This window comes from Corvus brachyrhynchos, unplaced genomic scaffold, assembly GCF_000691975.1.
Source record: "Corvus brachyrhynchos isolate BGI_N302 unplaced genomic scaffold, ASM69197v1 scaffold279, whole genome shotgun sequence".
Classification (NCBI taxonomy): Eukaryota; Metazoa; Chordata; class Aves; order Passeriformes; family Corvidae; genus Corvus; species Corvus brachyrhynchos.
In genome coordinates, this window is record NW_008246060.1 from 3,867,864 (window position 1) to 3,894,569 (window position 26,706).

Consider the following 26,706-nt stretch of genomic DNA (forward strand, 5'->3'; position numbering starts at 1 on the left):
GAGTGTAAGGAGAAATTGTTCTGCAGTGGCCTGGAGACATCCTGGAATGAGTGGTGAATTTTGGTCTGAAGTCTTGCCAAGTTTAAGCAGAGTTGCACAGTTGCTTTACAGCCTGAATTTGAGAATAACACCCAGCTGGAGGTACACGTGTCTCTGCTGCTCAGGCAGGGCCATGGGAAGGTTGTTCCAAACCAAGGATGAAGTGTAAATATCAGCTCTGTCAGGCTTTCCCACAGACACAGACCTCGGCCCGTAGAGCATTCTTATTTCAAATGGTGTTGTTAGAGACCGCCTCCCACAAGTACACAACCTGCCTTCCTGATGCCCATCTGGGAAGTCTGGCTCCCTTGTTTTGCTTGAACATTGCTGTTTGTGTGAGAGTCCCTCAAGATGAGGGGATCCAGATGTACAACTCCATCAGAAGATGCTGTCATAGATGGTCCCTGAAGACAAATAGTGGGCAAAGCCAGGCTGTGGGGCTGCAGTGATTCCTTGGCACCCTTGCTTTCTTCTAGCAAGCATTTTTCCATACTTGTGCTGATAAACTATTGCTTGAGCTCTTTGCATCTGAGTGTGAATGAAACAGTTTGTGGTGTGAACTTTGGCTTTCTGTAAGGGTTTATCCACAGGATTTTCTCTGGAGAACCTCCTGCAGAAGGTCGTAGTGTGATAGGGTACAAGCTGCAGGAAAGTTCTTTCATTATCTGCGAGAGCCTGTGAAGGAAATGATGTGGCTGTGGATGGCAGCTCTGAGAGGTGTCGGTGGGGGAGCTCTGCCTTTGATTTCAGCCTTTCCTTGTTTGACAAGGGCAGCCTCAGCAAAAGGCATTCCTTGGGAACGTGGAGAGTTGTGCTGTTGTGAGGATCTCCCTGGGTATCTGAAATTCAGCATTTTTACCGATTTCCTGATCATCTGGGAATGGAGACAGCAGGATATGCTTGACTTCAAAGTATTTGAACTGCACCTGAGCTTGTACAACCACAGTGCACCGGCAAAGATCTGCTTGTTATGTGATGATCTATTGGAGCTATTTATTTCAAAATAAACAGAGCCAACCAAACAGGAGAGCAGAAACACTGCAAGTGTTTGTCAGTGGGTTTGGAAAAATAAAATAAACCTCATCACTGAAGGATACCTAAAAGCAGTGGAACGGGCAAGGGATGGACATGGGCCAGGATAGTATGGCTTGGGGAATTACGATTGCTGCAGGATCAAATGCAGTAGTTGCAGCCTTTCAAAAAGAAAAATCTCACCTCTGCCCCTCCTTCTCTGCACACTGGTATGAGATCAGAAGTGATGATTTGGTATTTGGGTGAAGTAGTGGTGCCTTGTCAGGGGTGAGGTAGTCAGCACTGATCAGCAGCTTGCTTATTTGCTTCATGTACTTTTCAAACTGAGCTTAGTTTGATTTGGGGATAGGAAATCTGGGCACAGAAATATTGTTGTGAACTGCTGCAGCTTGCAACACTTACGAAAGAGTTCGCATATGGATAAATTGACATCTTACAGAGATGAGCTCAATAAATAAAAACACTTTGAGAAAGGTGGGCATGAAGCCCTCAGTACCCTCAGAGCCTAAAATAATAAGCTTCACAATGTGGAGCTGCAGGACAACTTTCTGATCTACTGAGCGTTTCAGGTAGCTCTTTCCTCCTGGGGAACTGCTGTTTGAGGTTAGTGGGTGTAAGTACAGCCAAGTAATCACAGAAAGTATGATGGACATTACTCTGTTAGAGTGAAAATATTTGACACCTTAAAAGCCAAACCTCAGGAATGGCTTTTACAAACCCAGGCAATCATTTGTGAGAGGAAAAGGAGAAAAAATACTGCAGACACATCCACTGTGTTGATTATTTGTTCAGTTCATTTTAGCTTAATCCTTCTCTAGCTAGGAAAACAAAAAACAAACACAACCCACCCTGCACTAAAATAGTGCAAGGGTTTTGACAAAATTCCGCTTTAGTTAAATGACACCTTTTCAGTGTAAGAGGTCTTCCAAGCAATGACAAAAAAATTACAAATTTGTAGAATTGAGTGGGTTGGGATCTTTTTCATCTGAACTTTTACTGGTTTGTTACAAAATACCAATTAGACTTGGCTCTGGGGGAGTATCTTGCATCTCAGAAGCCATAAGTTTGGAAGAAGTTTTATTCCAGGTATGAACTCTGGAGGCAGAAGCAAGCTCTAATTTAAGTACAAAGCAGCCTCATATTAATTTAGAGGAATTTAGTGTGTCTTTGCAAGAAAACTCATCTGCATAATCATCTCTAAGTGCCAGGAGGTGCTGCAGGAGGGCCCTTTTTCTGTTAGAAGCAGCTGGTCCGTTCTCTGCCAGACCTGCTGTGATCACAAGTCCTTTCCTACCCATGTAGTGAAGGAGGGCAATCAAACCTTTACTCCCAGCTCCTTAACACGCCGAGTTTTAATGATGCAGTTTGCTCCTCTGTTTTGTCGTGCCTGTTTTGTTCTCCCCCTTAGCCGGCAGGGATGAGAGCAAGGACATCCTGGCTCCTGGCCCTCCGTGGGGACTGCCGAAAACCTGCTCTGTACTGGAAGCAGCACCATCTGCTGGGAAACCTCGTCCTAGACCCAAAATAATCCCGAGCAGGAGGCACCGCTCCAGGGCTAATGCAGGATTAAATAACAGCAGAACTTTTGGGTTATTATCATGAGAGAACAATGAACATGATGTAAAGAGCCTGTTTTTCTTTGGTGCAATCAGGCTTCTGCCTAAATAGGTTTTATTTTAAGGATGGTGCTGTACTTAGGCAAATACAGGGCTGAGGGAATATAGGGAACTTGGCATTTTTAGGAGTAGGAGGAGTGTGGCTCCAGACACAAGGGTAGCAATTCACAGCTCTTGGCCATGTTGCATTTATTTATACTTGAATCAAATAAAATATATGTATTTTTTGAATTTATTATTTTTTTAGGAAGAAGCTCTCTGCCTTGTAGTTGGTAAATACATTACATTTTCAGACAGGCTCCTTTTAGATATAACTTGTGTTTGCTTTTAACATTCCTGCACCCTTTAGAGATACCCTTAGACAAACTTTGGGCACAAATGCACACATTGGGGTAGATAATCTTTTAACAGTCATTTGCAAGCCAGTTAGTGAGCCAAGAAATGCAAATGTTTGTGGCTACAACATGCTTGCAGCTGCTCAGTGTGGTTTCAGATGGGAAGCAGGAGTCTTTACATAACTGAATCGTCAGATCAAACCAGAGTGTGACCTTGTTTATACTTGAAGTTTAAAATACCACGATAAATTATTCAGCAGTGATTTTGCCACATTTCCAAGAAAAGTTTTTGAACATTTTGCTGTTAAACTGTACATTGTGAATGGCAAGATAAAAGACTGCACAAAAATAGACATAAAGGACACTGGCTTATTTGAGGGTGAAACATCCCTGTGGCACTGGGAGTGTCTGGTTATGTATGTGAAACACTGAGGCTGGGAGGGTGGGTCTGGTTACCAGTATCTTCCTGTCCTCAGCTTCTCCTTGCCCCTTGCCATGTGCTCTCCCTGCCTCCATCCCCCTCCTGTATTTTTATCCATGTGGAAGCTGCCTCCTGCATGCCGTGCTTTTAGTGCAGCAATTCCTTAATGAGCACATCTCTCTGTGGGGAAAATGGGGATCCTGTGCTCACCCCACCCTGTGGTCTGTGCACGGTGACAAGGTCAGCTCTGCTCCAGCCAGGACTGAGGGAGGGTTGCACAACTCTGTTCAGGCTGGGAAGTACAAGTGAGATTTGCTTTTTCAGTGCTGGCAAAATTCTTTTGAGGCCCCGACAAGGGAAACCAGATACCAGATCACACAAAGACACCTTGAAGCTCGTGAAACAGCCAGGTGTTCTGTGACTTGTCTAGCTCTATTTCCAGTCAGAAGATTCTCATTTGGTATTACCTTATCTGAAAGTAAAAAAAGAAAGGTATTGGATGTGGATGAACTCGATCCACAACTGCCTGTCACCAGACAGAACTGGTGTGATTGCTTTCCTTGACCTGAGACAGCCTGTGTGAGGCCCCTCTCTGCCCTTGGAGGACATGGCTGGGTTTCTCTTCTCCTGTCCAGGAGCCTTAACATCCATGTGGCAGCATGCACCAAAGGGTGGGGAGGTGTGATGTTCTTCTCCTCCCTCCTTCCCCTCTCTCCATGTCCTCCCTCCTTGATCACTCCCACCAAACCATCGCAGCATAAGTGCACCATACACATGGGTGGCAGGAGAAGACCTCTGTGCACATTATATTCACAATACCTTCCTCTTGACTCCTAAAGCTGGATGGCTGTAAGTGTTCTTGGGCTGTAAGCACAAGCCTAGGAGACAGTGACATTGGGAGATTCTTCCCAGTTCTTCCTCTAACCTTTCTGCTTTGCCTGTCCCTGCTTTGCTATCCCTGTCTGTAAGATGGGGTGCGTAGCATACTTCTCTGTGGCTAAAACCCCCTTCCCTCCAAACCCCAACCATCTAACCAAAAATGCTTCGAGGTTTATCAGTGAAACACTTTGCCCAGGAATGAAGTGTCAGCAGCTGAGGAAAATAGTAATGATGATATCTCCCTCTGTAAATTGCACGAGGTGTGTTCGGGAAACGTGAGCTCTCCCAGGACTAGTTTTCCCTGTTTCATTACTTCTGTCATGCTACTGCTGCATTTCTCAGGGTGGTAAGAGAGGTGGTTTGATTGCTCATCATCTTTTTCTGTTAGAGGGCAACTTCATACAGAAGCTTACATATGTATTATCCAAACATAACCTCCCTATATATAGTCCAACTCCTCTCCATGCCTGACTGCTGCTCTGCCGCTCTAATCTTCACATCTTCTTCCTCCTCTGAAGGAGAGTGCCTGCCAGGCTCAAAGGACTTTGAAATGTTCTTTTATAAACCACTGTTGTTCTACTTCAGGAGAATTTTAATTATCCTGTGAGCATTTTAATCTCTGTGAGCATTTTACAGTGGGTTTTTTTCTCTAGCAACAAACGGGAGATGATTAGGATTTACCAGTCAAGATTATACCTGCCTGGGAGTTTAAGAATCCAGTTTGTCTCCTGCACAAGCCATTGCTTCCAGGGGCTGCAGGCAGAATGCCTAACTCATTAGAGGGCTTCAGATACCAATCTCTGAGTCAAAGTAAATGGAAGCTGACATTATGATAAGAAATTATCCACTTCTGGTAGGTACATATGATCCACAGCGGCACTGTGTGATTAATCCAAACTACCTGCTGAATGTTTTAAAATGGAAAACTGACATTTTACCAAATTTACATCCTAATTCTTTTGGAACTGTAATTGAGCTTACACGTTTAGAGGAGGAAAATGTCTCAGTCACAAAGTATTTTACAAGTGTCTTTTGTCTTATTATTGTCCAGTATTATTTCTGGTCTTCCTGCTTTCTCTTGCTGGATCTGATAAAAATGTCATCTTTGGAGGAACAAATTTTATTTAGAGGTTCCCTTTTTAAGGAGGAAAATAAGAGCTGAAATTTGTGGAGTGCTGAAATGAAGCCAAATTACAAGAGATTAAAAGGCCAAGTGGAAGAAGTTACAAGGAGAAATGCATGACAGTTACGTAATTATCTCCATTTGTGTATAGTGCTTATATCACAGGGATTTCACCAATGCATTTGGGGTTTCACTAGTGCAAATATATATATTTATATACACACATAGTTGCAAAAGTAGTTATATTTTTGTTGTATCACAGAGTTTGCCCCAGTGCGTATATGGGGAAAACTGTCATGTACTTAACTAATTAATAGTACTCTGTGCACCTTTCTGAGCCCTGGTGACCCTACAAGCTGGGAATGTGGCTGAGAGCACTGATGGTTGATGACCTGATTCTGTTTCAGTAGTGTCTGAAGATGCATTAAGGTTCTCTGGGAACTGAGGGGTGCACTGCAGTTATCTTGGGGCAGATGACCAAATGGCTGGAAGCCTGATGTGGAAGGGAAGCTTGCTATTGCTTCAGCTCACTGGTAGTGGTGGGAGACAGAGCCCTGTCACTTCCACAGTTTCATGGAGAATCTGGTCAGGATTTTTGGATGCCAGTCTGGGAAATAACTGTCTCAAGTGCCTTAGGTGGCCAAGCTCTCGATTGCACACCTGAAGTGAAGGGAGAGAGTTCATGAACCAACTCTGATCTCCTGTGGTTTTCTGTATGTCAGTGCTGTATGAGGGAAGAGGCTGGGAATAATTTGAAGGAGTGCACAGAAGGATCAGTGCACTTGAGTGCTTTTAGATAGAAATGAGAGAGGGAAGAAGCTTGACAGTCTCCTTCAGCCCTCCTTGGACTTCTGTGCTGTGTGACAAACCTGCCATTCTGTGGCAGCTGCTACTGCAGAGACTGTCACACCCAAGTACTTAGGTGTCCTAGCAAGTCTTTTTGTCTATTGCTGTTGGCCCTCATTGTCAAGATCTATGCAAAAATTCACAGAAAAAACAGAGCTTGATAATCGATAGCACTGAATGGCTTTTTTTTAATCTCCTGTAGTAAATAAATAATAATAAAACCCCCTAACCTTCTTAGGCATTTTAAGGCTTATTCAAAACCTCACATCACAGATGTGTGTGGGATGAACCTGGGCAGGGGATGCCTGAGCATTTTACCTGTGTTGTGCCCCCAGAGCTGGACAGCGTGGAGGAGCTGGAGAAGAAGCGGATCTGCAGGATCGTCACCAAGGACTTCCCCCAGTACTTTGCAGTGGTTTCCCGGATCAAGCAGGAGAGTAACCAGATCGGGCCCGAGGGCGGGGTGCTGAGCAGCACCACGGTGCCACGTGTCCAGGCCTCCTTCCCCGAGGGGGCTCTGACCAAGAGAATCCGCGTGGGGCTCCAGGTAAAGATGTTTTAGTGTTCATACCTGCAGCATCTCTTAAGGGCACCTGTCTCGATGCACAGGACTGGAAGCTACAGAGCTGCAGCTCCTCAGCAGTGGGCTGTGACAAGGGGCTTTTCACACCTCAGGTCTGAGTTGGCACCCATTTGCCACACTCAGTGTCCCCCAGGAACAGGTGGTGCACAGTCCTCCTCCCTGTGGCAAAAGCCCAGCACCCCTTGGATCACCTCCCTGAGTATTGCTTGGCACTCCAGGAATGGAGAGGGGAAAGCAAAGACCTGGAGCCATCACAGCCCCAGCAGCTCTGCAGGCACTGTGCAGTCCCTGTCTCCTGTGGCAGAGCAGCAGCCTGTGGATGGGGTCACTGGGCTGCCCTTTGCCACAGGAATGTGTTCAGTAGGGATTACATGCAGCTGTTTGACAGCTGTTACTGGGTCAAAAACCTCCCATGCACATCTGCTGTGTCTTAGGACGTTCTTCACTGGCGTTCCTAGGGATGAATTCTGGGAAGGGCAAATAGCTTAAACTGTACTCAAATAAACTGCACAGAAAGTGCAGAAATATTCCATAGGAATAGGAGGCATCTTTGAGTTCAGTTAGTTATCGCTTAAAATTACCTTAATAGCCTGACAAGTCTGGTGGGTTTGTGAAAAAGAGGTGCTGGTTTGGATTGCAGTGCTTTACATTCACTCTGAAACATTTCTGACAAAGATGCTTTATATCTCAAGATGATTAATCGTGAGAAAATTGAATTTCTGCTCTTTTGGTTATCCAGTTGCCTTCCCAGAGCTCTCCAGCATGAAGGAAATATGACATCTCCATATGCAGTGTTGTGACTGCTGAGACTGCAGTGTAACAGCATGTTCTCTGCATATCAGAGCACACTGCAATTTGAATAATAGCAAGTCACGGGTCAGCCTGATTTGAACAGACTTGAAAGCTTAAAAAATTTAAAAATAAAAAAGGCAAATGGATGCAAACTCCTATTACCACATGTGTTACTTTTGACTGTAGAAAATGGGAAATCTACTTACAAGTCTTCTATAACTTCATGATTCTTTATGATTTTGACCCAAACAAGTATTTATTTTCTAATAATCACAGGTAGCACTGAGTACAGAGGTCAGTCAGAGTGCGGTGTTCCTCAAGAGCACGAATCTGTATTTGGCAGAAATGTAAGAATCGTCCATCACCTCCAGGAGACAGTGTCTAGTCCTCACTGCTCAAGTGCAAAATAGGCCTCTTTTTGCATTTTGAAATTGTACTTCATGTCACTGATCACTGTAAATTAAGAGCAAAACCAAACATGCTCTGAAAAACTTTCAGTAAATACTGCAGAGAAGCTTCTGAGATTTAGCTCTACAAGTTAGCTGTTAGGAAATCAGAAGTAGGTTTTTGAATAAAAGATAAATATGAATTGCACTAGTAATCATCCTTGAGAGTTGTAGGAGAGGGCTTCCTGGGAGAAAAAATAAAAAAAGTAGAATTCTACAGAAAATATAAAGAAAATAGAATTATCATTCAGAAAATAATTCTGCATGTCTGTAAACAATTTGTAGCTCTAGTTTAAGTATGTTCCCTGTGTTGACAGGCTCAACCAGTTCCGGAAGAGATTGTCAAAAAAATCCTTGGAAATAAAGCAACATTCAGTCCCATTGTCACTGTGGAGCCAAGAAGAAGAAAATTCCATAAGCCAATAACCATGACAATTCCTGTGCCACCTCCGTCAGGAGAAGGAGTAACCAACGGGTACAAAGGAGACACAACTCCCAGCCTTCGACTCCTATGTAGCATTACAGGTTAGAGCAAATCCTGCTCTTTGCAAAGGTTTCTGTGCTCACTCTCACAACTCCTGCCTTCCAGTGAGGGAACCTTGCTGTGCTGGGCCACTGGGGTTCAGATCAGCTCTCCTGAGCAAAGGCAGCTGAGGTTATTTCCAAGGCTCTCACTGATTCCCTGAGCTTTGTATCTGGTCCCATGCCATTGTAAAAGAACTCTCCCAGCATTGATTAAACACTATTTTATATTTAGCCAGTATGAAGACTTTCAGTCTTGGCTATTAAACATGGTTGTCAGTAAAAGTAGTTTGCAGGAGTAATTCTGTCCTAGCTGATATCCAAGGGGGGTTGCTGTTGACTTGTAGGTATGTTCTTTGCTTACATCATTGTTTTTTGTTGTGGGACATGTGATGCCATGTATAACATGGAGCTCAGCTGTTGGAGAACATTAATGTCTAGGTTCTCTTTTTATGTGTGAGATGGAGATACTCTGTATGCAGTCTGTGTGTGTTCAGTGTTTGAAAGGAAATCTCCCTGGCGTGTGTTGTTTGCACAGGAGGCACTTCACCTGCACAGTGGGAGGACATCACGGGCACCACTCCGCTGACGTTTTCCAACGACTGCGTCTCCTTCACCACCAATGTTTCAGCCAGGTATGGGAACAGACCCTGCCAAAGGCAGCTCGGGAATGGCTTCCCTTGATCAACACTGTGCCTGGTTGTGGGGTTGTGTTTTGGCTTTCTGGAAGCCTTTCACAAGGCTGATGAAGCAGAAATGGCCCAGATGCTGCTTTGTCACTGCCTGTCAGCATCCCACACACCCAGGGCTGCACACAAAGCTCTGGCCCAGCCTGTGCTGCTGTGCTGGGGTCTCCTGGCAGGCACACAGCCTGTTCCTCTGAAGGCTGCCATGCCACACAGGGCTTTGGTTTTCCTGTAAATCGCAACAGAAAGGGAAAGCTTAAAATGTTCATCCCTTTAAAAAAAAATGGGGGGATCATAAAAATGTATTTGTTTAAAGATTTAAAGACATTTAAGTTCTGGCTGTCGGCTTTTTAGTTGAAAATTATATTATATTGCTCTCACAAAAATATCATTTGTGATATGAAATTAATCTTCATGGACTTACCTGCTGATTGGAGGCATTTAACAGGATCTGTACAAATCACACATTCTAGTGACAAAATTCATGGTATAGCAGGTAGAGAGTTTATCATTCCATAAACAACATTGCAACTATAGGAACCTTTATGAAAAGAGGGTGAATTGCTGAAGAACCAAACAGATCGGGGCTGAAATATTGTGGGAAAGACTGATACAAAGTATAAACTATTTATAATTTGTATCATGCTTGTCTTCAAGCTCTTAATCATAAAATGAGAAAAATAGCAATATAACACCTGTCTCTGTGAAAGTTCACTGTGGGCCTATTTGGTTCAGCCTAAATGGGAGACGCAGTTTTGCTTTGTGTGTTATAAAGGTGTTAGTTTTAGCAAATCAAATGTATAGTGAAGCATCAGTACATTACAATATACGTTGTGTGTGGTCACAAGAAACTGAACTTGCCCACTTTGGCTTCAAATGAGCCTTCAGATAGACAGTTTTATGAGATCCCAGGGTGGGGTCAGATAAGTTTGTCAGCATTTCATTGCCAGGTATTCCGATTTTTGGATGGTTAAAGCTGTAGGACAGTACACATGCAAAATGACCAAGGATACAGGACACAGTTTCTCTTTAAAGGCTGAAGCAATGTTGGAGCACAATGAAAAGTTGATTTACTGGTTTACTTTTTCCCACTCAGATTTTGGCTCGCAGACTGCCACCAAGTACTCGAGACTGTTGGGCTGGCAACACAGCTTTATAGAGAATTAATATGTGTTCCTTACATGGCAAAGTTTGTGATATTTGCCAAAATGAACGACCCCGTGGAATCCAATTTGCGCTGCTTCTGCATGACTGACGACAAAGTGGACAAAACTTTGGAGCAGCAAGAGAACTTTGAGGAAGTTGCAAGAAGCAAAGACATTGAGGTACATTCCTTGCAGCTGGCTTCCTCCTTGTTGGGTGGGCAGTGTGTTTTCCAAGTAGCAGCAGGGCCTGCAAAGGCCATGACAAGCCCTGTTAAATAAAGGTTCATGGCAAAGCTGTGTCATGAAACTTCTCAAAAAGGACAAAATAGGGCAAGACTGGAGGAGCATGAGGACATGTGTCGATGCCCCAGTGCAGTCTGCAGTGGGGTTTGCACTCGCTGCTGCCAAGTAGCCCTGGTTGGGCTTTGCGGACAGCTGGAATGCCTTCTCATTGGTCCTACAGTAGGACTGGCTTGTGGTGAAATCATGGTCACCAACTTATTGTTTCTTGAAGAAATCTACCCACTCTTACTCTAGAAAAACCAGTCAGGTGCTCGTAGTACCGTGCCATAATGCGCAGGGATATTCTAATTTGTTGTTGAGTGTAACCTGAGCGGGGACTTGTGTTAAACTCAGGAGCTGTGTTGGGGGAAATCATAATACTTATATGCATGAATCTACTGTTAAAAGAGGTTTTATTGACTTTTATTTCTTGCTTTGATAGGTTCTGGAAGGAAAACCTATTTATGTTGATTGCTATGGAAATCTGGCCCCTTTGACTAAAGGAGGACAGCAGCTTGTTTTTAATTTTTATGCTTTCAAAGAAAACAGACTGCCATTCTCTATCAAGGTAAAAGAAAGACAAACTAAGTGGCCCTGCTGATTTCTTCCCTTCCCACACTCCCTCTGCCTATTTTCAGCCATATAGGACTAACTTGCCCCTGGGATGTAAGCGTAGGTTTTTAATACGTGAATTACACGGAGAGGGTGCTTTGCTTGAGGCCACAGCAGAACTGCTGGCAGATCTGGGAACAGAATACCCATGATAGGATTCACAACCTTTTACTAAAACCATATCTCAAATTGGAGCCCTGATATACTGCCAGTAGATCACAGTTTCTGAGGGATTAAGCACAGGAGATCCATTCAGTAATGTACTGTACTGCAGAGCAGCCTTCAGAAGGTGTGTGCAGACTGCTCATCTCTAAATGGCCAGGAATGGGTGCCTGCTTTCCTTAGCCTTGTCACAGCTGCTGTGCTGAAGAGGTTGTAAAGCTTTTTGGTAAACACAAGAGCAAAACATGGCAGAATAAAATGCAGGTGAGCAGACAGTGCCTGGCAGTAATATCCCAGTATGAAACTGTCAGGTTGGACTCAGCACCTTGTCTTGCATGGATTTGCCATCAGAGAGCTTTAGGCTGACATAACTTTTTCACAGTGATGCATTTTCTCCTTCCGCACTTCAGGCTGAGCTCCAGCGCGGTGTTATTGGTCTTTACACCCTGGAAAGCTCCTTGTAGAAGGAAATTCTGAGACACATTCCAGAAACCTCCTGTAGGCCTCTGAATTACTCCATATTACTACAATGTTGCAAAATTTATTTTCCAGGTAAGAGACACCAGCCAGGAACCCTGTGGTCGATTATCATTTTTGAAAGAACCAAAGACTACAAAAGGACTGCCACAAACAGCTGTTTGCAACTTGAATATCACTCTGCCAGCACACAAAAAGGTATTTGTTAGGAAAAGTAAACATTTTCCTTAGGGTTGGGTTGGATTTATTTTTGTTCCTTTAGTTTTTGTCTCTCTTTTTTCTTTTTCTTTCCGGCTAGTCATAAAGAAACCCTGTGAATTGTCAGTAATGAGAATGCTTTGGAATATGATAAAGGCTTTTAAAATGTATGTTTTATTGGTTTCTTGTATGTAGAACGCTTTTAAAGTCTCTTGTTACTGTGGTGTCGAGTTCCTGTAATTTTTACGGTTCTGTTTACAGCTCATGCTTCAGCCTGCAAGTTATAGGTTTATGCTTTCAGTAATGTCACGTGTTTATTTGCATTGGATGTAAGATTTTTTTTTTTTTCTTTTGTGTTGACATTTTGGATTTGCTTTGCCTTATAAATCAGCTTGCATTTTGTGCTCCCAATTTGGTCCTTTTCATATCCTGATATTCTTTTCCCTGCTGTCCATTATAATATTCCTTGTCTCTGCAATGCATCTTGGGACCAAAAGGAAACAGAGTCAGATCAAGATGATGAGGTAATATAAACACTGTCTTCTGTTTTTATTTCCTTCAGATTTAGTGAAGAAAAGTAGTATGTTATAGAAAAAACCAAACAGCTATTTTTAACTGTGGCGTTGAAATGATACCTACAGAAAAATATAAATATCCTCGACTCCTCACAGTCTGTTGTAAAACAGTAGAAGTGCACAAATGTGGAAAAACCCGTGATTATTTGTTATGAAATTAAATCAAACATTGAATAAAAGCAGTTTAAAATTTAACTGATTTTCTTCTGAAAAAGAATATATTTATGAATATCAGACCAAGTCAAATTTGACAAGAAGAGTTTAGTGGGTAAGATTTTACCTCTTGGAGTAACACTGACACTGCTATGGTAACTTGTATTTCTGAGAAGGAAAAGCGTACTGTTGAGGCCACCATAGTGGCCTTTAGTGTCTTACCTCTGTAAATAAACTGGATTCTTTCTAAAAAAGTAAACCAGCCAAGAGCAATTTCTAAATACTGTGTTCAAATCTATTTTCAAATAAAGCTCAGATATTTGCGGCTTAAAAATCCTCTGTTTCATGGAAACTGCAACATTAGATTGTCAGAAAATTGAGTGGGTTTTACTCGTTAGAAGTAGTTACAGATGAGATCATCTTATAAAAGAAACTACATAGATGTTTCCAATTTACCTAGAAGCAATTTCTTTTTTTCTCTTCCTGGTGGCAAATAAATAGCGGTTGTCACCTGCTGGTTAGAATAGCTTAAAAAAAACCCCCAAACAATTCAAACCAAAACATTCCTTACATGTTAAAAAAATAATAATAGCAAAAACATCACTTGATCTCCACAGCATTTGTTCCTGGTGAGCTATTATATAGCTATAACAATAGTTTTCTTTCTAAACAAACCATATTTTTAGCCACATATTGAAGTGAGGTGATCTCTGAAGGACTGTTAATATTTAAGACACTGCACCAGCAGCTACGCCACTGAACGCAGTGACTTACGAGGCTATTTATTAGCTAACAAGAGTAGTCTGCTTTCTAATCCACATCTTTGCATTTTGTGCATATTAAAAAATCCCCTCCCATGCCTTTTTTTGTCTTTAATGTATTCACTTTAAAGCCAGTTGTACATTGTGGTGTATGTGCTTTTGGGACGAACTAATCTGGGGCAAAATACTCAATCGGTCTAAGTTGCACTCTTATGAATGTTTTATGTCTGTACCTGTAGTCTTTTGTGTTGACCTCCTCTTTCTAGCCAAAGGTGGTTTGTTTTACTGAGAATGAACAGTATCACACCATTTCTAGTAGTGCGAAGCAGTTTATTAGATGATAATGGGATAATACAGTATCATGATGCTTTAAGGAAGGATAATGAGCTGCTTCTGCTACCTAAGCTCTTCTACGTCCTAAGCAGAGGAATGAACCTGAGGGCTCACTCTTAGGGCTGCAGTCCCTTCCCTGCTTGCTCTGGAAGGGTGGTCACCTACAGCAGTTTCTGTGCAGCCACGCTCCCTGCTCGGCAGTGCCTGACACTCATCACACAGGAGCAGAGACCAGCTCTGCCCGCTCCCTGCCTGCTTGCCCAAATTCGGCTTCAGCATGCCATCCTGAAGCTGAATGGAAGCACCCATTCTCCCCTGTGGGGTTGTGTGCCATGAAAAGCGGCCCATCCTGCTGAGGTTTGAGGACTGGTCTGTTCAGATGGGGGCAGTGATCCCCAAGGCCCTAAATCCTGCTGTGTTTTGTTGCAGACGGAGAAAGCTGACCGGCGCCAGAACTTCGTCTCCCTTGCTTTACGTAAGCGCTACAGCTATCTGACTGAGCCTGGAATGAGTGAGTTGCTCTTACCAAAGTACTAAACCATATAGATGTGATTTTTCATAAGAAGAGACATTTTTTCTATAAACGTTGTATTTGGTGTCACTCTGGGAAAAAAAAAAGAAAAAAGAAAAAAAAAAGCTGTCTGAAACAAAACTCTTGGATGGTCTGTGAACTCTTGTGTTGTGAGAGCTTGAAGAATCCTGACTGGCAAATGATGTATGTTAGTTAAGTTAAAATATAACAGATTTTAAAATGCCTTGTAGCTCCAGAGTAAGGAGGGTTGCAAATTGCTTTCAAAAAGTCTCTTCCTCTCCGCTTTGGAACATTAGAGAGAGGTGCTGTAGAAGGGAATGTTACACAAAAAGTTCAGAAAGCGGCTCAGATAAGCGCTTAAATGTTTAGATGCTTAGCCAAAATAGACTCTCTCATATTTTATATTTTCCCTCTTCTTTCTCCTCCCCTTCCCTTTTTCCTGTTACCTGCAGATGCTTTTTATTCCCTGCCACCACACATTGCTTCCTTTTAAACTTGTGTTCCCCTTGACCAGACCTGTGGCATTCCTTTCCTTCCCAGTTAAATACAATAATGTATTTGGCTTAGCTTTTCTTCCTCACTTCTCCTCTCTGAGGTCAACTGCTACTGTTCCCCATTTCCAGGCTTTTTCTTGCCTTTTTTTTTTTTCCCCCTTTTGACTCCTCAGTTGCTACCCCGCAACAGACCCTTTGATATAATTCCATAAAATCCATAGACAAACTTCATCGGGTCTTGGGAGTTCCCACTGGATGGCTGCTGCTTATTTATCCTATAAGATCTGTGGCTTCTTTGGATCAGATGTGCTCCAGAATATATTACACTTCTCAGGCCGGGAAGAAGACTTCAAGCATATAACATCTGAAGAAGCTATCAGATCTGCTGAGACATCTTGATGGACTGTTAAGGTATTGTCACAGGCTTGATGGGAACTGAGAGAGAGGGAAAATGAAGCTGCTGGAAAGAAGGTTGATGACTGTGTATATCGCTCACAATAAATTTTTCGGCCCTCACTGGGGGGGAAAAAAAAGTCTTATTTATTCACCAGAGGTCCATTAAGTCTCATTTGCAAAAAACTGGCAGACAGATTTTTTAGCTCTTCAACTGCAAAAAGGAGCACAGAAGCAGCATCTTAAATGTCTCTGAATCTGTGATTTGACAGGCAAAAAAGAAGTTAGGAAGGGAGCCTGTGGGTTTGCTTGCCTGACTGGTCAGTTGTGACAGACATCACAGTGCAGTGGGGTTCCTGTAAAGATACGTCCTAACACTAACTGCTGAACAAGTTATTAGTTCTTTTCAGAATCATTTTGGGGTTTGTTTCTTGAACTCGAGACTGTATGAACTTTTGGTGAATGTTAGCAGCTACTGCTAATTAAATCTCCATAATAAAATCTAGTACATTTAATGAAGTACACTATGGGGTTTTTTTCAGGTGGGAAGGAAGAAGTATATTTGTACTTAAAAATAATGTAGTGAGGAAAAGTGGGCATTTCTTGATTAGTCTGTGCCAGTCAGGCCTAGTACTCAAGCTCTCTTCAACATAAATGTTCTTATGCAGTATCACCAGCCATCCACACTGACTTCTGGGCTTGGATTGGCTCCTATAGGACCAGCACATTTGTCCTTGCAGGATATGGACCTGTGGTGCACTGAATACTCACTATTTTGTAGGAGTGTGTGTGCTTTAACAGTTCAGTGTTGGCCTTGTTGAACTTCTTTCGCTGTGAATTACCATCTGTCTATAAGACAGATCAAGCAGGTTTGACAAATTATTAGTGTAACTTGAGAGTAAGGTATGTTGAATAAATTCTTTGGATATTTTAGCTCCATTTCTAATTCCAACTTCAAAGGAAAAAAAAAGTCCTCAAAGTTGCTTTCAATGTCAACTCTCTGAATGTTATTGCTGTATCAGAGGATATGTTTGTGTAATGGGATTCCCAGAAATACTTTCTGACATCAATGCCTCCTGTGATGCAAAATGTGGTTGATGATGATTCTGTTCAAAATGCCTATGAATGAGCTGAGAGTTCTGGGGGATGATAACATTTAACAGGTTTGTCCTTGCCAGGAATTTATTTCATAATCTATTTTTCTTTGACTGCTTTTCTAATGTTACCTTTTGAGAACGGTAAAGTTGAACAGGTCTGTCTTTGAGCTGATACAAGAAATCTCCTCAAAAGGTACCAAGACACTACATCTTGTAGAAAAAGTGTACTCTTCTTTTAATGACCTCTTGTGAAATGATTTTGTAAGGTTTACGTATTTGTTCTTAATACACCCTACAAAATGTATTAATCTGTGTGCTCGTTCTGACATGACATTTGTGCATGAATAAAAACTGATTCAGTTGCTTTGCCTGCTCACGACTATCATACATCATACTTGCCGTATTTTGTTTATGACATACGCTTCTTAAAATCATTTCATGAAAAGTTTTACTTTAATTTTTACCAAACAAAAGGAATATTGCATGAGGAAAAAAAAAATGCATATGTTCCTTTCTTTCTTTCTTCTTTTTCTTTTTCTTTTTTTTTTAAATATTGACTCAGAAAAGCTCTTGCTCTTATTGGCTTTGTGAGTGTGAAGCATATCCGAATTGTGCATGGAAGATATAGATTTGAATTTATTCCAGTTGCTTCACAGTTTGCACATCAATTGCCTGTCACTTAAAGGAATTTTGGGTTCTGCATGAAATAGTTCTGAAGTGGTTTAAAAAAAGATTTGAGCTACATAATGTCATTTTACGCAAGTTTATATTTTTGTATAGGTTCAAATCTGAACAGAACAACAATAGAAATTATTAAACGGATAATTCTAATAGTTGCACAAAGCAGAGACATACCTAAACAGGCAAAATAAAGCTGATATGAATATTTCAGAAGTAGCACATCAGAAAGTCAATAGGAAGTAAGAGAAGAAATTTTGATGTGGCTTTATTTTTACCTTATGGATTCCTTTTGTGTGTTTTCTGTTCCCCATTGTTTGCAGTTTTGGTTGCTATGTGCTTTCTGTCTTTCATTTCAAGTTGCTTTTTGGTTTGGACCAGTTACCAGTATATGGCTCGTTCCTAATTTTTTTCTTTCCTTTTTTAAATCTTCTTTTGCCTCCTTCATCCCAACTCATGCAAACAATTGTACTTGCTTTTTGTAATATTACAACGTTTACTGACCAATTTTCTTCTCTGGTCTCTCTGTTTTTCAACCATTTTTGTTGATTTTTATGTTTGATTTTAATTTAACAATTTAAGAAACAGTTGAACGGAGTGCAGGAGCAACAAGATCCCTACCTGCTACTTACTCATACAAGCCATTCTTTTCAACACGGCCATATCAGTCATGGACAACAGCTCCAATTACAGTGCCTGGGCAAACCAAATCAGGCTTCACTTCCCTATCAAGCTCTTCCTCTAACACTCCTACAGCTTCCCCATTAAAATCAATATGGTCTGTTTCTTCTACTTCTCCAATCAAATCCACGTTAGGAGCTTCTACCACATCTTCAGTTAAATCTGTTAGTGATGTAGCATCTCCAATTAGATCGTTTCGGACAATCTCTTCGCCAATAAAAACTGTGGTCTCGCAGCCTCCCTACAACATGCAGGTTACTTCAGGCGCTTTCGTCAGAGCTCCCGCAGTCACGGAAGCTGCCGGTCTCAAAGGGCTGGCCTCCACTACCACATTCCCCTCTCGGACATCTCCAGTGACGACAGCAGGATCTCTCTTGGAGAGATCGTCCATAACCATGACGCCTCCAGCATCCCCCAAATCCAACATTAACATGTACTCTTCGAGCTTGCCACTTAAATCGGTCATCACATCAGCATCTTCACTTTTATCGTCCCCTCTAAAGTCAGTGGTGTCACCTGCTAAGTCAGCAGTTGATGCTGTTTCATCCACTAAAGTCATGATGGCCTCGTCTCTCTCGTCACCAGCAAAACATGTAGCTGGGCACACAGATGTACCATTGCTTAATGGGTCTGTGTCACCTCTGAAATACCCATCTTCTGCCAACTTAATAAATGGATCCAAAGCTGCAGCTGTTTTTCAAGACAAGATCACTGCAGCTGCACATTCTGCAACTTGTGCTGCTAACGCAGTTGCTGACACGGCTGAGAGAGTGTTTTCAACAGCTACAACAATGTCATTTTCTCCACTCAGGTCATTTGTGTCTTCAGCACCATCAGCTTTCCAGTCAATGAGAACTCCTCCTGCAGGTGCTTTGTACACAGCCCTTGGGTCAATATCTGCAACTACCTCATCAGTAACTTCATCAACAATAACAGTGCCGGTATATTCTGTAGTCAATGTTTTGTCTGAACCAGCATTAAAGAAGCTTCCAGAGTCGTCTTCACTTACAAAATCAGCCGCTGCGTTACTGTCACCTATTAAAACATTGACTACAGAGGCACGCACACAGCCTACCTTTACTCGAACTTCATCTCCAATAAAATCATCCTTGTTTTTAACACCCTCTGCTCTCAAATTGTCCACACCATCTTCCTTATCCTCCAGTCAGGAGATACTGAAAGATGTTGCTGAAATGAAAGAGGATCTGATAAGAATGACTGCGATATTGCAGACAGATGTCGCAGAGGAAAAACCGTTCCAACCTGACATACCAAAAGAGGGTAGAATTGATGATGAAGAGCCCTTTAAAATTGTTGAGAAAGTAAAAGAGGACTTAGTAAAAGTTAGTGAGATTCTGAAAAAAGATGTGTGTTTAGAAAGTAAAGGGTCGGCTAAAGTATCCAAAAGTGATCAAGGACACCTGTCTGAGGATGACTGGGTAGAGTTCAGTACAGAGGAGATTGATGAAGCGAGACAGCAAGCTTTGACAAGCCCTCCTATATCTGTTCCAGAGAAGGTCCAGATTAAAACTAAAACCATGTCGGAAAAGGATTATAGCTTGTCAAAAGTTATTGATTACTTAGCAAATGATATCGGTAGCAGTTCATTAACAAACATAAAGTACAAGTTTGAAGAGGGGAAAAAAGAAGGTGAAGAGAGACAAAAGCGCATTTTAAAACCAGCCATCGCTTTGCAGGAACATAAACTTAAAATGCCTCCAGCCTCCATGAGGCCTTCAACATCGGAAAAGGAGTTATGTAAAATTGCAGACTCCTTTTTTGGAACAGACACTATTTTAGAGTCTCCAGATGACTTTTCTCAACATGATCAAGATAAAAGTCCCTTGTCTGACAGTGGCTTTGAAACGAGAAGTGAAAAGACACCTTCTGCCCCACAAAGTGCTGAAAGCACAGGGCCAAAACCGCTTTTCCATGATGTGCCCATCCCTCCCGTCATTACAGAAACTAGAACTGAAGTAGTTCATGTCATCCGCAGCTACGAACCATCTTCGGAAGATATTCCAGAGCAGAAGGCAGAGGAACTACCGGCCTCAAAACCTACCCCAACGTTTATGGAGCTGGAGCAAAAACCTTCTGGGTCTATTAAAGAGAAGGTTAAAGCTTTTCAAATGAAAGCCAGCAGCAGTGAAGAAGATGACCATAAGTGCATCCTTAGTAAAGGTGTCCGAGTAAAAGAAGAAACTCATATCACTACAACAACTAGGATGGTTTATCATAAACCTCCATGCACGGAAAGTACCTCTGAAAGAATCGAGGAAACAATGTCTGTTCATGACATAATGAAAGCCTTTCAGTCTGGACGTGACCCTTCCAAAGAACTGGCAGGTCTGTTTGAACATAAATCATCAGTAACGTCCGATGTTAGCAAGTCTGCTGAAACTTCACCACAACATGCAGAGAAGGACAGCAAAATGAAACCCAAACTGGAGCGAATAATAGAGGTCCATATTGAACAAGGTAATCAGGCTGAACCTACTGAAGTCATTATTAGAGAAACAAAAAAGCATCCAGAAAAAGAAATGTATGTGTATCAGAAAGACTTACCTCGGGGAGATATTAACTTAAAAGAGTTGGAAAAACATGATGCTTTTCCTTGTTCAGACGAACAAGGTCAGCAAGAAGAAGAGGAGCTCACGGCCGAAGAGTCACTTCCTTCTTATCTGGAATCCTCTAGAGTTAACACTCCTGTGTCCCAGGAAGAAGACAGTCGCCCTAGTTCTGCTCAACTCATGTCTGATGACTCTTACAAAACACTGAAGCTTTTGAGTCAGCACTCAGTAGAATACCATGATGATGAGTTGTCAGAACTAAGAGGGGAGTCTTACAGGTTTGCTGAGAAAATGCTTCTTTCAGAAAAGCTAGATGTGTCTCATTCTGATACTGAGGAGTCAGTTACTGACCATGCTCTACCCCTTAGTGCAGAGTTACAGGGGACTGATAAACGATGCAGAGAAAAAGTAGCTACTGCCCCCAAAAAAGAGATTCTCTCCAAAATCTATAAAGATGTATCTGAAAATGGTGTAGGTAAAATGTCTAAGGAGGATCATTATGATAAAGTGACAGTGTTACACTACACTGGAGATGTTAGTAGTCCCAAACATGCGATGTGGATGCGCTTTACTGAGGACAGATTAGACAGAGGTAGAGAAAAGTTGATATATGAAGACAGGGTGGACAGGACTGTTAAAGAGGCAGAAGAAAAACTGACTGAAGTATCCCAGTTTTTTCGGGATAAAACAGAGAAGTTGAATGATGAGCTACAGTCTCCAGAGAAAAAGCAGCATAAAAAAAATGGCAAGGAAATACATTCTAGCCAGAGCTCTGCCAGCAGCAGCCCTGAGAAAGTTCTGCTCTCTGAATTGCCTTCATCCGGGGATGAATGGAGTAAGGTGAAGCAGTATGCACATGATGGGAAGTGCTTTCCCAAGGTGGATGAAAGAAAAGCATCCAGTTTGCCCAGCAGTCCTGAAAAAAGGATATATGTGCAACCTGCAGAGGACTCTAAACGAACTATGGAACACAAAGGAAGTGCTCAGCAGACTGGAGTACCTGAAACTGGATTTCAGCTGAAGCAATCAAAGCTCAGTTCCATTAGGCTCAAATTCGAACAAGGTATAAGTCCCAGGAGTAAGGACGTAACTCAAGAAGAAAAAAAGCTGGATGGTCAGTCCAAAATTCCAGTAAAAAAATTGCAAGAAAGTAAGTTACCAGTGTATCAGTCCTATTCAAGAGAGAAACACGCAAAGCAAGTAGAGGTCATTGATGTGAGCACAGCTTTACAGGAAGAGGTGAAAATACAGGAAGACCTTGTTCCAGGTAAAGGGAAAGCTGTCGAAGACTTTCGTGATTCAGATGCACAAAAACAAAGAACTGAGATGAGGAAAGTCGTGCCAGAATGCTTTTCAGAACCACGGGCAAAAGACCTGGCATATGGCTCAGATGCAACGACAAAGGGACACTGGGACAAAAAAATCTATAGGACGTGGGAAAGTCCTGGAACTTCTAACCATAAAACACAGAAGGAAAAGCTTTCACATGTGCTGGTTCCAGATACAGTAAAAGAAAACCACGTTGATCATGCTGAATCTAAAACTGACCAAAAAAGTGAATTTATCACTGTGACAGAGCACAAAGTGGCCTCAAATGGAATTCATTCAGAAGAAGTGAAGGAACTGACTGTAAAATCTCCCTCAAAAAGGGTTTTATACAGAGAATTTGTTGTCAGGGAGGGGGAACGTAATGGTGAAGTGGCGGATAAAATATCCAAAAGGAAAGAAGAAATTGCTGTGTCCCATATTCCAGTCAGAATTGTTGAGGAGAAGAGAACCATGCTTGATGGTGTCTATGAACTTTCAGCTAAAGTATCCCAATCAGCTGTGATTCAGGAGAAAGTTGAAAGACAGATTGATTATGTGGAAGATGAAAAAATAAAGCATTCAGAAATCAGAAAAGTTACCAAGCAGCAGAGCTCAGTAGGTCTAAGTCCTCCTGCTGAGGAAGCAGAGCTATCCCCTAGCAAATCACCAGATTCTTTAGAATGTAGCCCAGGAAAGGAATTTCCTTCAAGTGATGTAGTTGACCCCGGTGCCAGTGATTACTTGGATAAAGTTGCACCGCTAGTAAGCACTGAGGGAGTAAAAGAAATTAAGACCTTACCTGTTTATGTCAGTTTTGTTCAGGTAGGAAAGCAATATGAGAAAGAGGTGCAACAAGGAAGTATTAAAAAAATTGTCAGTCAGGAGAGTAAGACAGTACAAGAGACGAGGGGGACATTTTACACAGCTAGACAGCAAAAACAACCTCCTTCTCCACAAGGTAGTCCAGAAGATGACACGCTAGAACAAGTGTCCTTTATAGACAGCTCTGGTAAAAGCCCTTTAACACCAGAAACACCGAGTTCAGAGGAAGTGAGTTACGAGTTTACATCTAAAACACCTGACTCACTAATAGCTTACATCCCAGGCAAGCCCAGCCCTATACCCGAGGTATCTGAGGAGTCAGAGGAGGAAGCAGAGGCTAAGTCAACATCTGTGAAACAGGCAGAGGTTGAGGAACCACAGATTGACAAAGTGGTACCCAATCTTATAAATAAGGACTCTAACAAAAGACCCAAAGGTAACAGAGTTGCCTATATTGAATTCCCTCCTCCTCCACCACTGGATGCAGATCAAGGCGAGTCAGAAAAGAAGCCTCATTATTCCACTGAGAGTGAAATGGAGATGACTGAAGTGAACTTGCAAGATGAACATGACAAATGCCAACTGGCTGAGCCTGTCATCAGAGTACAGCCACCATCTCCTGTGCCACCGGGAGCAGATGTCAGTGACTCCAGTGATGATGAATCCCTCTATCAACCTGTTCCACTTAAAAAGTACACGTTCAAACTGAAGGAGCTGGAAGATGACCAGAAGGAAACCTCAAAACCCAAAGCCCCTGAAAAGATTGAGAAACAGAAAGAGTTAGGACATCCCACTTCTGGGAAACCCAATGAGTTTGACGCTGGGCTTGATTCACCCCAGAATGATGTAGTGCAAAATGGGAGTAACAATGACCAGTCTGTCACAGAGTGTTCCATAGCAACCACTGCAGAATTCTCCCATGATACTGATGCGACAGAGATTGACTCTCTTGACGGTTATGATTTGCAAGATGAAGATGATGGTTTAACTGAGAGTGATTCTAAACTTGCAGGTCCGGCAGTTGAAACCAAAAAGGACGTATGGACTACAGAAGGCATTCTAAAGCAGACTGATCGCTGCTTTAGCCAGAGTAAGCTTGAAGTCATTGAGGAGGAAGGCAAGGTAGGCCCTGAAGAAGACAAGACACCTTCAAAAGGTCCATCTTCTGACAAAGCTGGAGATAAGAGCGATAAGAAGTCAGGGGCACAGTTTTTCTCTTTGGAAGGCAGACACCCTGACAGGACTGTATTTCCTGACTCATATTTCAGTTACAAAGTAGACGAAGAATTTGCAACACCTTTCAAAACTGTGGCCACCAAGAGTCTAGATTTTGACCCGTGGTCCAATAACCGAGGTGACGATGAAGTGTTTGAGACTAAATCAAGGGATGATGAGGCTAAGGCATTTGGTCTGGCAGTGGAAGACAGATCTCAAGCAACAACACCTGACACAACTCCAGCCAGAACTCCAACAGATGAGAGTACGCCAACTAGCGAGCCCAACCCCTTCCCATTTCATGAGGGGAAGATGTTTGAGATGACTCGCAGTGGTGCAATTGACATGAGCAAGAGGGATTTTGTTGAAGAAAGACTCCAATTTTTTCAGATTGGTGAGCATACTTCTGAAGGGAAGTCAGGGGACAAGGGGGAAGGGGATAAAAGTACAGTCACTGCCATCACACAGCCACAGGCAGGGGACAGCACTGTAGAAACAAACCTAGAGAGACCAGTAGAAACAACAGCAGTTGAAAATAAGCCCGGCAACCAGGCCAGTGGAGATTGCATGGAGCAAACACTTGGTAGTAACTCACTGGAGAAATCATCGGCAGCAGTAAACGCTTCCAAAGTTGATCCCAAATTGCGCACACCAATTAAAATGGGAATTTCTGCTTCCACCATGACTCTGAAGAAAGATGGCCCTGGCGAAGTGACAGATAAGATAGAAGCTGTGATGCCAAGTGGTCAGGGATTAGAAAATGAAACTGTAGCAGTGATTGCGAGTTCAGCTTCTAGCCAGACGAGCTGTAGGCAAACAGAAAACACAGATTTTCCAAAAGATAATTTTAATAACAACAACAATTTGGATTCATCTGCAGTCCCTACAGATGATATTACCTGTAATGTAGTGCTAAAAGAACATTTGGAACCGAAATGTTCCCTCCAGAAAGCTAATCAAGCGAAAAGCACTTCAGGAAAAGGTACAGGGACAACACAAGGACAAAGAGTAAGAGATAAGCAAAAACCACATGGAGAGCAGCAAAAGTCAACAGAGTTGGTAGGGGCTAGAGGAAAATCAAAGCTTCCTGTAAAGGCCAGCTCAGTAAAACAAGTCTTTTCACAAAATAATCTCCAAAGCAATACAGGGAGTAAAGTGAGAGAGGCTAGTAAGCCTGACAAAGCAAAACAAAATAATTCTTCTCCCTGTCTAGAAGCAAGGTCTAGGATTCCTGTAAAAAATACACATAGGAGTAATCTAGCTAGAAGAACTCCAGCCCTGCCAAAACAAGAGCAGGTAGAGAAAGAAAAACCAAAACAACTTCCTTCTAAATTACCGGTAAAGGTAAGATCTACCTCCGTCACCATGACAACAGTTAAAGTAAAGAAAAATCAGCTTAGGGAGGTATGTAAACATTCTATTGAATATTTTAAGGGAATTAGTGGTGAGACATTAAAGCTTGTGGATCGTCTTTCTGATGAAGAGAAAAAGATGCAGTCAGAGGTCTCTGATGATGAAGAAGACAGTACATCAAGGAACACGTCCTTATCAGAAGCTACTCAAGTTTACCAGCCTTCCATTACACCGAAGTCTGCTAGAGACATGAGAACAGAGGCAGCATCTATAAAATCAAAGATTGAAAAGGCCGACAGTGAGAGGAGGAGGAGTAAGAGGACTGGTGAGAATGAAGGCAGTCAGGTTTCTGGAGCTCTCATGGCTCACCTCGTGGAGATCAAGCCTAGTTTGTAAAACTTTCAACTTGTTGATCCTAGTGCATGAACTGTTGTGATTGCCTGTGGAGTGACTTAACTGTAGTTTTCATTCTGTCATTGTCATCTGTATGTGCCGTCTTATTCTCTTTTTTCTTCCTTCAAACAAATTCTGTACTGTAGAAAGCTAGTGAAGCATGCCAAAGACATTCATGTAACTCAGAAATTGATGTAACTCAGAAATTGAAAGATGTCTTTTGTGACAGCAAATTTGTTCTGTCGAAGTAGAGAAAATAGGCAATATCTGGCCTTGGTGGTTTTCACCAGTAATTGAACAACTTGTCTACAGTCTAACAGCTAGATTGTCAGCATGTTTGGTTTCATTACACGACATCATGTAGTTTTACATTTTGGCTTTACACAGGTGAAAATCTAAAAGCTGTGAAAAAATTTTGTTTTGTAGGTTATTAGGTCACACAACCATTCTAGTAAACAATATAAGCACTGTCAACTTAGTCAATTAAAGCTATTATTTATAACAAACTATTATCCGGTATTGTGGTTTTCTGTGCAAAACCTTTTTAATTGAGAAATTGTAAATCACAGGTCCACAGAGTCCATGTGAACGGACAGATATAAGGATGGCAATTGTAGCTGATCACCTAGGACTTAGCTGGACAGGTAAGCTTTTCTGCTTTAATATTGAAATCACTCCCTGCTATTGTGTTTTTAGGTATTCTTTTACCAAAAGATGCAGCAAGACTGCATCAGGCTCTCCCAAATTCACAGCCAGGCCAGCTTCCCAAAACATGCAATGTATTGCTGGGCAAAGATGCCTAATGGGAAATTATTCCTTGATCTTGCAAGAAATCAAAGAGAAACTCACAGGGAAAATAGCTAAATGGCTCTCCTCTCAACATGTTCCCCCAAGGAGCTGAGAGGCTCTACCTGCTCGGGCTCAGGGCTGCGTCTGGAGTATCTGCAGATCCTGGACAGCAGTTTCCCCCAAGCCCTGGCTGCAGGGGGCCCAGCAGTGCCCCAGCAAGTCAGAGTTGGAGGTGTTCTCTAACTGTGTACCCATCCATAGCCCCATATGTTGGTGGGCAGAGCTGCCCTTCCTGGGCTCACAGCTGCAGCAGCCAGCTCTGCCCAGGCTCAGGTGATGACAGCACCAGTGCTGAGCTGCACA

The 26,706-nt window shown here is 42.3% G+C and overlaps 1 protein-coding gene across 32 annotated transcripts in view; it reads left to right on the plus strand.

The window, feature by feature from the left end:
* Nucleotides 1–26,706, plus strand: part of ANK3 (ankyrin 3, node of Ranvier (ankyrin G)) — a 258,366-nt gene that overhangs the window by 205,274 nt on the left and 26,386 nt on the right. For 15 of the 32 annotated variants that reach the window (XM_017746270.1, XM_017746277.1, XM_017746265.1 and 12 more), the window contains 10 exons: nucleotides 6,627–6,838; nucleotides 8,430–8,637; nucleotides 9,173–9,269; nucleotides 10,417–10,645; nucleotides 11,190–11,315; nucleotides 12,074–12,196; nucleotides 12,694–12,720; nucleotides 14,448–14,529; nucleotides 17,795–25,486; nucleotides 26,124–26,198. In XM_017746270.1, the coding sequence (XP_017601759.1) occupies nucleotides 6,627–6,838; nucleotides 8,430–8,637; nucleotides 9,173–9,269; nucleotides 10,417–10,645; nucleotides 11,190–11,315; nucleotides 12,074–12,196; nucleotides 12,694–12,720; nucleotides 14,448–14,529; nucleotides 17,795–25,486; nucleotides 26,124–26,198 (8,871 nt within the window). The remainder of the gene's footprint in view (nucleotides 1–6,626; nucleotides 6,839–8,429; nucleotides 8,638–9,172; nucleotides 9,270–10,416; nucleotides 10,646–11,189; nucleotides 11,316–12,073; nucleotides 12,197–12,693; nucleotides 12,721–14,447; nucleotides 14,530–17,794; nucleotides 25,487–26,123; nucleotides 26,199–26,706) is intronic. The other 17 variants (XM_017746294.1, XM_017746297.1, XM_017746295.1 and 14 more) reach the window with 8 other exon arrangements.